Genomic DNA, 18,637 nt, shown 5'->3' with positions numbered 1-18,637 from the left:
GTTTGAATTTTAAATAGCTTTTCAGTTGCACTGAGAGCAAAATTGTTTCCACAACATGCAGTCATATGACTGTCATATGACCTGCTGAACATATGGTAAAAAATATTGTGGCTATAGTTACAAGCATTAGACTTTACCTTTATAAGGAGATTCTAGCAACATCATAAACAACAGGATTGAATCTTGAGCATTTGTTCATGCCTTTGAAAACTAGAGATGGAATTATTGCCTTATTTTATGTGAATTCATGGGGATAAGTTTGTATGGACTGTGATTAATGCCTGTAAAGCTGCCAGATGATTCCTAGGGTTTGTACTGCTGGTTGTACCTAACTTCTCCAATGTGTTTTTAATCTTGTTACTGCAAATTTATCTAAAGAAAATTTGGATAAGGGATTTGGCATAAACTTGTAAAAATGCGTGCTTTAAACTTCCCTGTGCTAGAAAGGAAGTTCACCATAATAATAAGTTCAGATTTTAAGCTTTCTGTTTGTGATTTTAAAGCCCTCTTAAAATGTCTAAGGTGGCATTGCAGAGCAAGTATAAACACTACCTGGTTTTGTCTTTCACCTACAGCATTGATATAGTGCTTCCCTCCAGTGACTTTGGCTCCATTCTGAGCCAAAGTCTGATTCAAATAATCAATTTTTATCTTTATTCAGCTGTTTTTTCATATGCCCTGGATCTGCTAAGGTAAACAGTCAACTAGTATCAAGAGGAGACTTTCTGATGAGACATTTGCCACTTCTGCTTCTTATTAGGGAGTCTGGTTAACTTGAAAATTTCACTAAACATCTCTGCATGCTGTAGGAACCACCAAAGGTTTCCAACATCCTTGAGGTCCCTCATTATCCAGTTATATGTCTGTCTGCTGTGGGTCCCCCACACTTCCTGTAGGCAGCTCAGAATAGCTGAAGCCTCTCTTCAGTCTCCACTTCCTGCTGCATTTTGCCAAGGGCAGTGGGGAGAAATGAAGAAAACCAAAAGTCTATTTTCTATTTTCCTGTTTGTGTCAGCCAGCAGCTTTTACCACACCTGTCACTCAGAAAGCAAGACAGCAAGGATGGAAGTTCTTGGAATGCCTCTAAAGCATAGGACATGTCATAATATTGTGTGTATGCACAGGGATGCATGATAATGCTATGGTGAACATCTCTCCCAGGGCTCCCATGTGCTCAAACACATTCCTAAATGGGAAAAATGATAAGATGTCATCCTGAATATTGATAGGAGTTTAAACTTAAAATGCTTCAATCTCTTGGTGTTAGTGGAAGTGTGGTTTTTTGACTGGATCACAATTTGGTATTTGATGGGAAACTTGAGACTTGTCTGTGTTAACTGCTTTCACCTACCAGGAGTATGTCATCCACACTCCTATCCAACTAAGGGAAAACTTAAGGCCTTTGCTACCTTGCTTTCACTAATGGGCCTCAGGTGTGTCTGGGAGCTTTTCAGGTCTCCTTGCTGTAGGTGGGATCCCCCATCCAGGGGTCCTGTGCACCATATGATCCTCTGGGGAATTGCTGTTCTGCAGTGTGCTGGAAAGGGCAGATCATACATGTCTTCTGAACTTGCAGATCTTTCTTCAGTGCATTGAGAAGTTATGCTATGATAGCCACATGTCATGGCTGTGCAGTGGCTGAATTCACTCATGAATTCAGAGAGAAAACTATGCTTGGGCTTGCAGAAAAACTTTTCTTCTCTTATTTTAGCTCATAATTGAGAGCAGATTTTCTCCAGGGATAGTCTTGCCATATTGAACAACTGTAACACTTCCAAGAATTTATCTTTTTTGTTATTGGCAGAAGCCAGTGTTGGAAGTTTCAGATCAGTGACTTAAATCAAGAGTGCTTTTATACCATGCTAAACATTATTATAAAAATTAGCACTGAAGTGGTTCCTTGCTGTTGCCTGCTGAGTTTTTTCTTCTGTCATAAGCAACGACTGCAGTATGAGGGACCAGTCCCTCCAACCCCTGTTCACTTGTATTCTTTATGGTAGTATTAGATGTTCAGTTTAGTGAAAGCGCTGAAGTGAATTTACATGCTTCTGAGCTGTCTTGTGAGCACCCTCTGCTTTAGCTAGTAAAAGAATGAAATTTTTATTGTTTTGGTGGTGTGCTATTTTCCCAGTTAGGAACAGTCTTGTATTAGAATATTTGTAAATATGAATTGAGGTAGTGGAATCTTCATTTAAACAAAGGGAAGGAAAAAATTCTAGTGAAAATATTCTTAGACATCTAACAGTAATTTGCTTTAAGGCTTCTTGAAAGTCCTGTCCATGGAAACTCCTGTTTAATTTAATTCTTAATTAAAATCATTACTCTGTGGCATATCTAACTAATTGTTTAGCAAGAGTAAAAAATGTCTGTGTCTTAATAATTTTCCAGACTTAACAAGCTGTAGTTATCGGAAGAAAGATGTTCTTTCTTGGGTACTTCCTTTTCATATGTCTTGAGTAGTCTTTTGTAATTGTAAAAAATAATATTGTTTTAATTACTATGGTTACATGCTGCTAGTGCTGATAGAATTTAAAATGATTGCTTTCTGCTCCAATACTTAATGCAGTGTGAATTCATCAAAAATTAAACACAAAAAAAAAATTTTTGTAGTGGAAAATTTCTTGTCTATTCTAGGCTGCTATCTGTGGAGGCCTTGATACTGTGTTCTTCACTCAGGGAATACTCATTGTACCTGAATGCAACTGAAAATTCAATTCAAAATACCAAACTAATCTGTGGTGGGCTGCCCTTGGCTGGCTCTGCCTTCCCGACGTGTTGCTATCCCAATGTCCTTCCTCAACAGAATGAGGGACAAAATAAGATGGGAAAGGTCATGCATCAAGGTAAAGAGAAGTCGATCTCTTGGAAATCACCATCAGATGCAAAACACACTCAACTTGGGAAGAATGAATATGATTTTTTGTGATTTGAAATAGACTTGAGTAGTGAGAAACACAGACAAATGGAAACAGTGAGGTTACCCATCCTCAGAGTTGTGTCCTGCAGTGTGTTGGCTGCCGCCAGCTGGAGCCTGGCATCTCCTCCCAGAGGCTGCCCTAGAGACCCTTTGCCAGCACCTGGGCAACTGCACCCAGGACACCATCCTAACTCACCTGTTCCATGGTTTAGGAAGGGTTCTCCCCAGTTTAGTGCCCCCACCAAGACTTTCCCCAGCTTCTCCTCCACCTTCCTACTCCAGGGATTTGAGAATTGGAGGCGCAAAAGATGAATATCACACAGTTGTATGGGTTGATAATTGCCTTCAGCATTCGAATAGCTGGAGATACCCTGATCTTCATGTTGCTTTTCTTTCAGCTTTCAGAGAATACTGGAAAAGTAACAATATCTGCTTCCAATGTAAGACCAGTGAAGCTGGTGAACAGTCTAGAGCACCTATCTTAGGAGGAGCTGCTGAGGAAACTGAGATCATTTAGCCTGGAGAAGAAGAGGCTCACTGGGAATGTTATCCATCTTTACACTTACCTGAAACAAGGTTTTAGGGAGAGGGGATTTCAGTCCCTTCTTTCTTTCAGATAACAAGTGACTGGACAAGGGGTAATGGCTTCACATTGCTCCAGGGGAGGTTTATATTTGGTATCAGGAAAAAAAAATTGAGAAAGGATTATCAAGCCCTGGAAAAAGCTGCTCAGGGAGGTGATGAAGTTACCATCCCCAGAGGTATTTAGAAGACATGTAGATGTGACATTTGGGGATGATGTTTAGTGATGGGCTTAGCAGCACGCTGATTAATGGCTGGACTCAGTGATCCTAAAGGTCCTTTCCAAAGTTAACATTTCTATGATTCTGTTTTATGATTCTATAAATATCAAAGTACTTTGCAAACAGAGGATTTAGTTATTTAGATTGGAGTTATTGAATGGGATTTCTGTGATCTTACAGTGATAAGTACCTAAGTCAGAAATTGAGCTGAGGTTTCAAATTCTCCAGTACAGGGATCTTTCCACTAAAACTTACCTCTGTGGATAATACTGATCCACATAGACTTTAGCCGATGGATTGGATCTGGCTAACTTTTGAGGACTTTGAGTCTCTGTCATTTTATCTTTCTGTGACTTTTTTTCCATTTTTGTCTGTGTGGTTTACCTTTGAGATCCACTCAAAGAGAACCTCACGGGAGTGTTTCCATCTACTCCGCGCTGGTGCTGTGTGACCTCAAGTTCTGTGTGCAGTTTTGGGCACCACAGTGCAGGACAGATACTGAGCTATTAGACAGTGTCCAAAGGAGGACACTGAAGGGGAAGCCATAAGGGGAGCACCTGCGGTCTCTCTTCCACCTGGAGGAGACTGAGGGGAGACCTCATTGCAGTTACAACTTCCTTCTGAGGGAAAGATGAGGGGCAGGCACTGATCTCTCCTCTGTGCTGACCAAGGAAATGGCCTGAAGTTGTGCCAGGGGAGGTTTAGGTTGAATATCAGGAAAAAGTTCTTCACCGAATCAATAGTTGGGCACTGGAACAGGGAAGTGGTTGCAGCACCAAGCCAGACAGAGTTCAAAAAGCATTTGGCCAGTCCTCTCAGGCACAAAGGTGTGACTCTTGGGGTGTTGTCTGCAGGGCCAGGAATTGGACTAGATTATCCTTGTGGGTCCCTTCCAACTCTATGATGATGTGATTTAGTACAGCAACATCAATTAATATTTATAATTCCTTATTAATGGCTACTTTCGGTTTTTACCTATTGGAAATTACTTATTGGAAATGAAGTTCTGAATATCACAATCCTTATTACAAGTCAATAAAATTATTTGTTCCTACAGAACCAGTTCAAAATGCAGTTGTCCTACTGGCAGGCTTAAAGAAACATAAGCCAGATGCTGTTATCAAGAAATTTCTAGTTGAAGTTGGTCATACATTATTCGAATAATTCTAGATTTTATGTGCATATATATGCTAAATCCAGCAAACCATTTTTATTTGCATGTAGATTACTGACAAAAATAAAAAGCATAATCATAATTCAAAATTATAGTAGACGACCCCTGGACTATTCTGCAAATTCAAAAGCAGCAGCTCTTCTATTGTCGTCTTCTCATTTGGTTCAATTATGAGTTACAATAAGAGCTTAAATTTTCTATCATGCAAATGCAAATTTTGATACTTAAAATGTATGGTTTATATCTTTCTGAATATTTCCTATTTTGTAAAACTGCTTTAAAACTTTATTTTCATTTTTAAATAAGGACATCTCTGTGGCTATTCATTGACCCTAAAACTCCAGAAACTGATGGTTTTGAGATACTGTGAGTGCTCGTTGCTTTCTATAGGTTTGGATTTTATGGTTTTTTGCTTCCTCATTACTCTCTTCCCAGTTTTATTAGGAAAAACATGCTGAAAGATTAAAACTTTGCAAACTCTGAGCACTTCACAAACTTTGTGTAACTTATTATCCTGAATTTTTCTGTTTCATAATTGGGATAAAGACAGGGCAAAGCTGGCAATGAGAAATTTCTGTGCTTGGAAGAAATCTGCATGATTTATAACAGATGTCATCAATTTATAAATTCAAATTAGAGTAGCTTACAAATAGTGACTGTACAGTATTTGTTTTTTATTACTTGGTGTATGACCTTTTTCAGCATAGGAATTATTTTCCATTAGTTCAGTTCAATTGGAAAAAAACAGTGCTTAATGGACTTTGAATCGCAAGTCATTGGTGATGAAATTAGATAGTTTTCAGATTTATTTAATTGCTGTCATATGCAGTTCTGTAATTTATCACACCATCTTATATCTGGTGCACTTTTACTCTGTTTTCCTTGAGTTGTGTGGTAAAATTGTGATCCAGGGCTCCTGAGTGATCTGCAGAGCGATCTGGTTCTGTCTCAACAGAGTCCTGGCCCCTCTCCTTTGCTCATGATCACAGGTACTTTAGCAACCTCCCATCACGTCTGCTTTCCTGAATATTTGATGGTTGCTTTGTGCTCTTCCATGTCAGTTATGGTTCTGGCAGAAATGCACAGGTTCTTTAATCCATTTGACAGGACCAAGTTTAGAGGAGGGGAAGGAAGCAAAAGGACGTAGCCAAATGCAAAGTGACGTGTAGAGTTTAAAGCAAGGGATGCTGCAGGCAACAGAGGGAAATGTAGTCCTGATAAATGTTTAATCTTTAGGACTAGAGAAAGGGAATAAACAAAACAGGCTTAAGATCATGTATGGAAATAAAGCATGGTTTAAAGGAAATAAACAACACAGGCTTGACTAATATGTGATACACATTACACAAAAGCATATATATTTCCTTATTTTCTTCTTTATCCCATGCTTGTTCTTGTTTATCCCTATTTTTTTCATATATTTCTGTAATGAGGCAGATATCAAATTCCCAGACATATACATTTTTGTGGGAATCTTAGGACTCTGTTAAATCTTAAAAATAATTAACTTCAAAGCAGTTCACCATCCAGTACACCCCCTTTTCCCAGATGTTCTCCTTTTTCCTCCACTGGCAGTTTATTTTCTTACTAAAATATGTCATTAACAATGATGGGATGATTTCTTCTGTGTTTCATGCTTCAGTATAACAATATAAATTCCCTTCCTCAGCATGCATAGTTTCTTATGTTTGCTTTTTATGGGGAGTGGCATAGCAAAGAAGACTGGTGATAAATAACTTTTTGATCTAACAAAGGAAAATTCAAAGGCATCTACCAAAGAGGGAGTAATGTGTGGTATTTCTTGAAGTATCTCCTAGATACAGTAGGGAAAAAAGGCTCAATATATTCAACCAATAAATCAAGAGTGTATCCTCTTAATGTAGGGACTTTTCAAAAACTTTAATTTATAAACACTATGTATAGTTGAACTATTGCAACTGATACTGAAATCAAATGTTTTAGTTAGTGATGGTATCAAAGACAAAGATGACACTTGAGATTGTGGGTGAAAATACATCTTAAATTACTCAGCAGCTAGTAACTACTTGGGTTTGGATGCAGCTTCTATAAAAGTCCTGAGGATGGACCTAACATGAGGATATGTATCCAGACTGAGTTGCAAATACGAAAGAAATTCTTTTGGGAAGTGAGTCTTGTCACAAATTAAACAGATGATCTTATCAACTTTACAGTTCTTACATGTTTATAGTAGTTAGCACATCATAGTGTAGTAGGAAGACAGAATATTCTGTTCCCCTTTGACATGTATATAAGCTCAAAGTTTATTTTACCAGTTGTTACAGAGAATCTGATTCATTTATCAGGTTTATGCATTTGAGAGTTATTTGTCAGGACTGATCTCACTGTACATCATTTGGTTAAGGTTCATTGCACATGTCAGATTAGAAAGGATGGTAAATACTCTTTTTAGATGAGTAACATTGATTGGTGGCATTTTCTCTTCTACATAGATTTATATGACCATGTTGTCCTGTCATCAAGGCTCAATCTGGGTTCTGTTTTCAATCCCCAATTTAGCTACCACGCTGTACGTAACAGCTCTGAAGTAATGTGATTTGTCAGTGGTGATAGGCCACAGTGATAACCAGAACACACTGCTACATCTTGTTCTGACTGATCTGTGAAACAGCATTGCCCATTTATTCTTCTGTACAACATAATAAACATTCTCTGGGCTTCTACTTTCAGGGCAGGTATTGAACAGTTGAAAACTTCACTAAGTTACACAATGGTTTTTCTTTTCTCTGGTTGGCTTTAGGGGTAAGTCAGGCAGTTGTACCATGAAATGTAAGGAGTTTGAGCTTGCTAATCTGTCACACAGCAGAGCAAGAGTGTATGGCTTTGCCATTAATACTGTTCACACTCAGAAGGTGATTGGGGCACTGTAAAAAATACATGTACCTTATTAGCATATGGAGAGAATGGTTTAGCATCTTACAATGCCCTAGATGTATTCCAGCCATCTGGGAAAATGGGTTAGATAAATTCTCCTGAATTCTTACCTCACAAAGAATGTTTATAATGTTCTCCTGCATTCCCATTTTTGAGCAGTGAGTAGAAGAGTGTGTGTTGCATTAATGTAATTTCCCCTGTTTACAGTGTGTGGTCAAATTGTGTGTCTGTTGTTCCAATGAATATGCTTAATTATGAGCCATCCACCTGCACCATTCCTTAATATATCTGAGAGTTTATGTATTGACCCATGAAAGCAGATGGTTTTGCATTCACTGAACACAGTTCTGTGTCGTGATAAATGTATGGAGGTGGCCACAAAAGCAATTCCTCAGGCCTTCATCTGCCTTTGTGTTGCCTGCATCTTCTCTAATATGAGCAGCATCTGATCTGCATTCTGTATAAATTGGTGTGTAAGTCTGTGCCAGCTTCTGAAAGGTGCCACGGGTGTGGAGGTGCATGTCTGCCTCAATATGTCTGTGTTAGATCGGCAGATGATGATGTGCTGTGTTCAAAACAATGGAGAAGCAGTAGGAAAGGACAATAATGACACTGTAAAGCATCCATGTGACAACTCAGTCAAAGGGTTAAGTTTAAATGCTTGTGATAGATTCAATCAAGAGGGACAGTGTACACATCACAGCTCATTTGACCTCAATTTTCCGCAAAGATCATTCTGATCCAGCACCTATCAAAGGTAGATCTACCAAAGGTACCTTCTACCAGAAATAGGCACTTTTTTGCCATCTTACCGAGGTAATTCTTCTGAGAGTTATTTGTCACAACCTTTTAATTCTTGATTTACATATTCATGGCAGTTCCTGAGGTGAAGTTGGGATAAATTGTTACTGCCATGTGTGTGAAGTGGAAAGTATATGTCTGCACTCTTTATTTTTCATTCCTCAGTTAGATGTGTGCTTTCTTCATGCAAAAGAAAGAATATCTTAAGAACACATGCTTGTCTGTCTTTCAAACTCTGTAGAATTAGCTTGTCATGAAATATAAAACTAATGTGTAGTTGTAAAAACCACTGCCAGCATTTTCCTCACTAGTGGCTGATGGCTAAGAAGATTTAGAAATGAAAGGGGTTATTATAAAGTGATTACTGAATAGCTAGGTATGTCATTTTAAACAAGCAACTAAAATCTGTGTTGCAGATTTGGAATGTAATCTTGTTTGTATCATTCATACTTAAAACCTGATTTTGATTGTGGAGGAGTAATCATGTAATGTAGGTAATTTGACAAAAATATATCAAATGATGGTTTTTTTCATACCTTATTTAAATGTATTAGAATTTAAATGATTTACCATTCAGAGTATACCTATAAAATGACAACATAAAGAAATATTAGATTCAATTTACATGGGTTCAGATTTAAATTTTACTATAAAGTGAACTGATAATATCAGCCCTCTCTAGAAAGAAAACACTGTATAGAAACCAACATTTCAAAATGTTATTACCTTTAAAAGTATGTAATAGGTGTTTAAAAGGGTGTTATTGGTGATTAGACCAATATATTTTGCTACTGTGAATGTCAGCCTGAAGACATAGGCCTCCTGGAATATGTGTAGCCATGAACTGGAGAAGAGATAAAAAGTTAACAAAGTTTCTCATGCAAGATTTTATCACTCATTGATGTTTCTGTGTCAAGTGCTTGTAATAATATATTACTAAAAGTTTAAATCAAATTCCTGATCTGGTTTCAAGGAACAGCTACACTTACTTTTTGTAAGCAGTGAGCTGATGCCTTAGATGCTTGCCAGAATTTATTCTCCATTAATCTTCTATAGTTGGCTAAATATTATGGTTCACTCCCAACAATTTCTGTGTCTTAGCTTGTGTCTCATCTAGAAACAGCACAGAAAAAAATCTCTTAGTGATGATATGATGCTAGTATTTAGGATCCTTCCTGGTAAAAGTAGACGTCTACTATATCTCACATTTGAATTTGTGAAGTGAGTGAGGATTCAAGCTGGCTTACTATAACAACATGGCCTATTCATTTGTTGCTGTGATGTGTGAGTATTTTATTGTTTTCTGAACTCACACATTTTGGAACTAACATCTTTTGGCCACAAAGTACAGAGGAAAAAAAGCATGTATAGTGTTGTGTTCTAATGGGTTGGAAATGAGAACTAGGATTGCTTGCCTTTTACTGATAACTGCAACCTTCAGCAGGCAATTAAATTTCTTCTGAGTCTGAGTTTCTTTGGCTATAAACTGGGAGAACATGCTTTAGTCATGCCTGATTGTCCTGGGTTGACTATATGATGCTTTTATCCCCAATCGTCTCATTCTGTTTATGCTGAATAATAATAAGTTTTGTACCTTTAAGAGTGTTACAGAGAGTGAAGGGGGAGAGAGAAGAAACGCGCAGTTTTGTTTTTCAGACACTGCACTCCTCCACATTCCTGCTCCTGACTGTGTTGTCTGCGGACAGACAGCGGGACAGAGAGCTCTTCTTTTGCTTTTTAGTTAGTGTTAGCTAGCTGAGGCAAAGAAGTTCCCTGGACTGTTTTTTTCCCTTTTTCTTTGGACCTCTTGGAACTGCTCTGGACTGAACACCCAGGAGAGCACCGGCAGCTGCAGCTGTGGCCCACCAGGCCGGGCCTGGCCTGCGACAATTCCAGCACTGAGAGACTGATCAGAGACTGAGTGAGCTGCTGCTTGAACCCGGGGTTTTTCTCAGTTTGTCATCTCTTTTAGAGTGGCAAGGGGTCTCATTGTTTTGATACTGTTTTGGTCTTATTGTTTAATAAACAGGGGGTTTTTTTCCACCTTTCTCCTAGGAGGTATTTTTCTTTCCTCCCGGACCAGTTGGGGGGGGAGGGGCCGATTGGATCTGCTTTTCCCACCGGAGCTCCTTTGGGGGATTCTTCCCCAAATTTGCTCTAAACCTGGACACTGATACAGATACATAAGGTTTACCTACACATTACTTAAAGTATATAATAAAATCAATGGAAGCATCTGGTTCCATGCAGAAGAAGAATGGCTTTAGCTGTAATATTCTGGCAGCGCAGCAGTTTGGGAGATGCTTTAGGAGATGCTGGCTTTTCTCTTTCCGCTGGTGGACTGTTGGCATCTTGACCAGGAAATAGAGGCTGAGTGTGGGCACATGCTTCAAATGTGAATCTTCCAGTTCTCAGCTGATGGGAAGTGTTTTAGTCCAGAGAAAGAAAACAATCTGTGGTGGTAGCAGGTGCACTGAGATTTTTTTTTTACATCAGTCTAGTCCTATTGATACCTTCTCTCTGACCATTGTGACACTGTGGATGCTGATCCTGAAAGTAAAGGTACTGAGGGAAATGTGTGCAGGAGGCTTATTCCTGCTTCTCAGTGCTCTTAAGTCTGCAATAACGAGGGTGCAGAAGGATCCCCACAGGCTGCTGCTCAAAGCTAGTACACTGACTTTAGAGTATGTACATCCTTCTGTTCATCTTCTTTCACTGGCATTGTGACTGTGGAAGACAGTATAATTGAAAGAATATAATCAAGAATAAGAAAATATTTCTAATAATAATACAATTAATACAAAGTCATTTTACTCAGAATTGGCACAAATATTCCTAGTCTAGTTTTCAGCATATATTTTATATAAATAAGAAAACCTGATTATTCCTTCCTCTGTGGCATTGCAGGTGACTACCATTTCAGTTTTGCTGTCTCATTGTTCTTTCTTTCATTAGTGCTGAAACTCTGCAGGTCTTGCATCCCAACATTTTTTAAAGTGTCAGGGACTGATAGAAGTGCTGCTTTTCTGCAGGAGGCATCTGGTTTTGCAGAAGTAGAAACATATTCTCTTGTAAATGTTATCAGTTAGTATTATGAAATATTGGTAAGAATTTTAAATACAGTGATTTGGAATCTTTCCAGGAGATGCTGGGTATCTTCTTTGGTCTTCTGCGTTTACCTGAATAACCTTAGTAACCGTTGCTATCAATGTTGGTGGCTGCTCCACGACAGGAAGTAGAGATATTTCATGTGACACCAGTGTTTCACAAATTTGCAATTATTCTGTTCTGGTTTTTAACATTTTTGGCTGTTTCCTGAACATGCTGTGCTCTTAGATGAGTAAAATGACCAACCTCTAATGTGCTGCTCTTAACTCAAAGGTTGTTTCTGGATCTTCAACAGTTTTGTGCATACTGGCAGCTTAGTCTTTGTTTTCATTTTAAAATAGTGGGACTAGGCAGTACAATCACACCACCATCATCATATTAGGATTTTGATTCTGTTTGTGAGTCATTTGTCTCTTTGTTTCTTTGTTTGCCCTCTCTTTGTTTGAATACTTTCTTTTATAACTCAAATAATGGACAGTATGAAAAATCATGTGGTTAAAGTGCTCTTTTTCTTTCTCTAATCCTAACTACAAAGCAGTTCTTTGTATTAACAAATCTGACTGAAATAAAAATGTGCTAAAAATCTGTGAAATTTCACCACCCAAAATCTTGCTCATTGTTTCTTTCGTCAACTGCATTCTGCAGTTTTTGGCAAACTGGAATTCAAAAAACCCTGATCTGTTATCAGATCAGATAAATCATGTGGCATTTGGAGCAAAGAGCTCTTTTTGAACTTCAATCTGTTGTTGAAGAACTCAGATGAAGAACAATAACAATGTAAAAATCACACCATTGCAGATAAATGATCTTTTACAGCCCTGTCTTACCAAGTTTGCAAACAACCTCAAATTGTTAGTCATATGTAGATTAGATTTCAAATCAAATGAGGACAAGCCAAACAAGTAAATTATTTTACCTATATTCTTGTTTGGCATTGGCTGTAGATGTAGACAAACACGGAGATTTGTTTTCAAGAGACAAACCACATGTTGGTACTTTGATAGCAGCTGGCTCACAGGCCATGTTTTCTGTTCCCCTGTAGGAGATCTCCACCACTGTAACCTGCACATTCCTTGCAGGCATTCATGAAAGTCTCTGTGACACCACCGGATACTGATGTTAGACTACTGTGGCTCCCACTTTACTCAGAGAGAATTGATGTGAAAAGATGTTAAGTGATTTGAGTAAGACTGCTTAGGCAGTCTGTAAAGCCTTTACTTTTAATTATCATCAATTAACTATTATATTTTAAAAAGCTGGTTTGTGGATGATATCTTAAATATTCAGTTCTCATCCTATATTTGTTTATTTTCCTGTTCTATCTATCCCATACTTGAAGGACAATAGAGTCTGATCTGAAATTTCAGTCCAGAGAGTTGTTGCATATCTAAACTCCACTAATAGTTTGCCTCAATAAGAAATAAATTCCTAATTCCTATTGTTAGGTGCCTTTCAAATAGTATCTAACACAGACCAGATGTCTGCAACTACTGGAGTACCGTGGAGTGGCAGAAAATCACCATTCCTTTCTTGTTCTTATCTCAGTAGGTCTGTGCATTCTGTGATGAAAAGACAAAACTTCCAGTCTTGAATTTTCATCTTAAACACAAGTTTTGATGATCAATGACAGGATGCTAAGAATACACTTAAATGTCTCTGTGATTCTGAAATTGAGTTTCTGAAAAAGCATTGTACTTGTGGTAAAAGGTAAAGAGTGAAGTTCCAGAGAAATGAGCTGTGAATTGCAGCTGCAGTGGAAATTGATCCTGTCTGTCAGCCTGTGCTCCATATTCTCAGGAAAACAGAGTGGAGCAGAGAAGGAGCCAAGATCACCGATTAAATGGGATGCTAAAGTGCCAGGGGCTAGAACCAGGCTGGCTGGTCCCTCAGGTCAGAGCTGCAACTGTCAGAATTCACTGCCTGATTCCCTGCTGAACCTGGCAGAAGGAGAGCAGTATGAAAAATGCTGCAGGCACCAGCAGGGGAATGGGGAAAGAAGTAGCTGGCTATGCTTCAGGCTTGACAGGCAGTGTGCTCCTTTGGGAAGAAAACCTCTTCCCTTACGAATCAGGCGGCCTCATTTTCCCCATTTGCCTCATGATTTGTACCAGTAAGGCACAAGAAAATAGCTGGAGTACCGAGGAGCAGCAGAGGCTCGGTTCACTTAGAAAACTGCAGTGGGTGGAGAGATCTGGCTGTGTAACCTCTGCAGGTGGGCATTTGCCAAGTAAGGAGGAGGCAAAGGCTCCGCAAATAGCACTCATGCTATGAAGTACATATGTTGTATATAATACAGCTGGTGTGGTTGTTGAACTCCTTATTCTTCTGCTCTGAAATGTGTGATTTCAGCTGTGATCAGCAGCATTGTGAAAGGACACTTCTCTGTAAAGGTATCATTTACTGTACTTGGTGCAAGGCAACAACAACAAACCTTTGCTGGGATGACAGCCTTCCACTTCACAGGGATAGTCAGTGCAAGTCTCATGAGCACAATGGCAGCATCCCTGAAGTATGCCTACTTCTTCACTTACAGCTGGGAGCTCACCAACTTCACCAAAATTGGGAAAGTGATAAATCCTTCATAAAATAAAATAAAATAAATGAAGTCATCATGCCCTAGTAATTAATTCAGCTTTCCCTTTTAAGTCGCAGTCATGAGCTGTCATTCTTTTAGTGCTGTTTAGCAGTTCCCTTTCCCCAAGTATCCTGTGTCCTTCCTGATGAAGCGCATATACCTTCCAGTACATTAGAAGTGATGTGCTGTGCTCTCAGACCCATATTATATTAAAGACAGGTAGGTAGGTAGGTAGATAGGTAGGTAGATAGGTAGATAGATAGATAGATAGATAGATAGATAGATAGATAGATAGATAGATAGATAGATAGATAGATAATCAGATTTTTTAGGGTGGTCAGGCATCAGAATAGGTTGCCAAGGGAGGTGTTGGGAGTGACAATCCTTAGAGGTGCTCAAGAGGAATCTGGTCTAGCATTGGGTGTGGTGGTTTAGTGGTTTATGGGTCACAGTGACAGTGCTGTATTGACAGGTGGACTTCATGACGTTAAAGATCTCTTCCAACCTTGATGATTCTGTGATTCTATTCTGTGAAATATTTCCTTTGTCATATACAGAGGTACCACCAGAGAAATTCAATTTAGTTGCTAAATTGATGAAATGGAAGCTTAGTTTTCTAGCTTTTGTTGCACTAACTGCTATTTTTCAGGGCTCTTTTGAACTACATGGCTTTTTTAATCCCAAAATTCCATTGTTAGCCTTAGCCTTTTTTTTTCTCCTAGTTAAAAGTAGGGCTGTTAAACATGCATTAACGACAGGGTTCATTAGGGCCCTATTAGTTGCATAATCTCTGAAAGAATGTTAGGAAAAATATATATGAGCTGTGTACTTGTCTGATACTATGGGTTATCAAGTCAGGAGCCAAAACAACCAGGGTATTGGCCTTGTCTGATGAGCTTTGTCCTTCAAATATCAAGGGAAGGTGCATTGTCTCTATCTTTTACAATCTGAACTCTTCTTTCCCTTGTCTCTTTTGTTGGAGGTGAAAATGTATCTGTCATTCTCATAGATTTAACTAGAGGGCTAACTTGTACTTTTTATTAAGGTAACATGACAAAAGAATACCTTCCTCCTGGGCAGAAATCTTGGATAGGTTTTGATCCAGGTGTTTTGTACAGCCACTCAGTTTCTCTTCTGCAACGCTATGAATTAGGTTTATGTCTCTAATAAAATGATTTCTCAGCTCCCCTGTGAATTTTCTGATGTGCCCACTGTGGAACTAAGCAGGCTGTTCCATATTCTTGCAGCTAGGAGCTTTGTTCAGTTGTTTAATGTTGTATGTCAGGGTCACCTCCATTTTTTTTTTTTGTTTTTTTAGTTCTCTTTAGCCCATTCAGATACAATTACAGTTACACAATACTTCTCAAATGCCCTTTGCTATTCATCATCTCACCTAAAACAAGAAATTCTTAGAAGCTGGAATGAAATTAAAAAACAAAACAGGAAAACTCTTTTTCCATTAAGTTTATGTCTTAATTACACAAAAGTAAATATTTAGGAAGTTACTGAGTCCAGTAACTTTCAGGCCTTGAGGTTTGCTTCATATTAATTTTAATGGTTGTAGCAATAGAAATGTGGCAAAGCCCCCACATGCCAGAATTCTTAGCTGGGATGCCTGAGCATGGAAGCAGATAAATGGCTCAATAGCAATTTATCCTTAGTGTGGACATTTTTACCTCTCAGTCAAGTCACTAGAAAGGAGACCAGAATTCGAATTTGGTTTGTTTTTCCATTTTTTCACCAATTGCCAAATATTTTGTACTGATAATCAACATTGTTTGACAGTGAAAATTAATTAAAAAAAAATTAAAAAGCAGCTGGATGATTTAAAAGGGGGAAAAATAACCTGCTTTGTAGATGTTAGAACAAGCAATTTCTTAACACCTTTTCTTCAAGGAGTTAAGATGAATAACATCTTTGAACAAATATTTCAAGCATGCAGGGATTATGTTAAAAAGTAAAAAGATGAAATCCTGTGTAAATTGTTTAGAACATTCCCAGTGAAGACATGTTGATTAATAAACATAAAAGGAGGAAGATGCATATTAATTTGTTTACGTATAAGAGTCTTCTAACTCATTAAAAGTCTTCTAAGTGTTTAACTAGTGAAGCAGTGGATAAAACCTGACATTGTCTTTAATCTTTTTGAGGACTCAAATATGAAAAAACCCGGATTATTGCTAAGTATGTATAATAGCTCTGTTAATGACAGTGTTTTGAAAATATGGGGAGGTATCAGCTCAGTGGCTCTGCTGTATTATGGTTAAAATTTTAATTCACTTTTCCATCTCAGTTGCTGTGACCAGTAGGATTGAAGAAAATTTAAGTTTATCAACCAAAATCTTTGGTGCTTGTTTATTTATTTTTGTAGTTTTGATTGATGGCTCATTTTTTTTTTTTTAACTGGGAGATCTCTAGAAAAAGATGCAGGAGAATATCTTGTTTATTTTGTATCTTTGCTAAACCACTATAACAAATTGAGGTATTTGCACTATTAACAGCTAATGTTTCTGTGGAAAAAAACCCTATGGTCTAGTTTAAAGAAATTGGAATATTAACTTACTGTCCTGGACAAATAGAGATTGAGTAATTGCATTCAGTCCAACTTAAAAACAAATGAATAAGAAATAGCTTAAAGAAGAGCCATTTAGTCTTTGTATAATCAGTCCTGCAAAAAAATCAAGATATATTTGCAAGTTTACTCTGAAATTACATTTTCTTTTTAGATACTTGTTTTGTGCAATTTCTTGCTCTAGAAGCGTTAATACAAATAACTTGTGCATAAGAAATTAGACATGCTTACTTTTTGCAGGCAACAAATAGGTTAAAAAGTGTCATTCCAGCTGTATCATGCAACTTGAGTTGAATCATAAGAAATTTTTAGTGTTTTCTTTGCTCTTTATTTTTCAGCAGACACTTCTCACTCATTTCTCCATTTCCCCTGCTTTTTCAGAGGGGAGTAATATAATGCTTCTGTTATACTGTGATTCTGTACAGCATTGGATTTCTGTTTCTGTTCGTCTGGTGTACTTGTAGAGCTGTACAACTTATTTCTCACGTCACTATTCTAATATGAATAAGTGATCACAGCAGAATTGTGTTGGTATTTTTGCAGATCCCATGCGTGGGCCCCGAAGACTGGAGGTTGTGGAGATCAAATCAAGGCAGATCACCATCTGCTGGGAGCCCTTTGGATATAATGTCACACGTTGCCATCGCTACAACCTCACAGTCCATTACCGCTACCAGGCTGGAGGACAGGAGCAAGTGAGAGAGGAGGTCAGCTGGGATACAGAAAGTTCCCATCCCCAGCACACAATTACCAACCTGTCACCTTACACAAATGTCAGCATCAAATTAGTGCTGATGAATCCCGAAGGACGGAAAGAAAGCCAAGAACTTGTGGTGCAAACTGATGAAGATGGTGAGTTTTTGTATTTGTATATACACGGTCCGTGACCTGATAGTATAAATTTTCTGTATAAGTGCATGTTCTGCTTTCACTAAAATTTGTATCAGACTTTCCACCAACCTCACCAGTTTTAGTAAAGTTCCATTATTAGAGTCATCTTCCACATAACCTGTAACATCCCACGATAGTTTAATAATTTCATCCTTAGATTTGTAGCTTCTGCTTGAACTATCTTCTGACTCTCTGAAGTTCTGGTATGGGTTTGATGAAATTCCAGGCAATTGTTAGCAGTATCCTCATGGAAGCTCCTCTACTGAGTGATGTGCTCTGCACTAAATATTTGTTCTTGATTTGCAGTTTCAATTTCTCTGTCTTTGGTTTTCTAACCACTAGGCATGGCTAGTTGCTAATTCAGACACTATATTCCATATACAGACATTGAAATATACATATATTCCCTTCCTTTTAATAATTTGAAAATCCCATGGGGTTTTCGGATTTCTTTTAAAAAAATCTCTTTTAATTTTTAATAAAAATAATAAATAATAAGAAATAATTAGCTAATGTCTTTTTAGACAGAGACAGCAGAATTGGATAATGTGTCTCTGCAATGCTCTAATAATGTTGCATGAAAAGGTTATACCTTCCTCCCAAGTCTTCTGTGATATTATTTTGATTTACACTGGCACAGAGTTAACTGCAGCTCTGTTAGCTACAATACCAAAATGCGACTTCCTTGTTGAATTGGTCATGCACCAGGAGTCAGTTTCACCTTTCCAGATTACTCTGTGCTGATATATAGGTCCTTACAAACATACCTTAGTTTTTTTGACCTTGGTTTTGGTTCTTTTAAATGCATACAGTTCAAAGGAACCCTGTCAAATGACTTGGCATTGCTTTTTATCACAGATCTGTCTGCCTTCCTTTTTTATTG

At 38.0% G+C, this 18,637-nt stretch overlaps 1 protein-coding gene across 8 annotated transcripts in view; it reads left to right on the top strand.

Annotated features, from left to right (window-relative positions):
- Positions 1 to 18,637, top strand: part of PTPRM (protein tyrosine phosphatase receptor type M) — a 443,102-nt gene that overhangs the window by 213,912 nt on the left and 210,553 nt on the right. For all 8 annotated transcript variants that reach the window (XM_064705880.1, XM_064705877.1, XM_064705876.1 and 5 more), the window contains exon 8: positions 17,407 to 17,715. In XM_064705880.1, the coding sequence (XP_064561950.1) occupies positions 17,407 to 17,715 (309 nt within the window). The remainder of the gene's footprint in view (positions 1 to 17,406; positions 17,716 to 18,637) is intronic.

The sequence above is a fragment of the Zonotrichia leucophrys genome, chromosome 2, assembly GCF_028769735.1.
Source record: "Zonotrichia leucophrys gambelii isolate GWCS_2022_RI chromosome 2, RI_Zleu_2.0, whole genome shotgun sequence".
NCBI classification, from domain to species: Eukaryota; Metazoa; Chordata; class Aves; order Passeriformes; family Passerellidae; genus Zonotrichia; species Zonotrichia leucophrys.
This window is presented reverse-complemented; position numbering and strand designations above follow the sequence as displayed.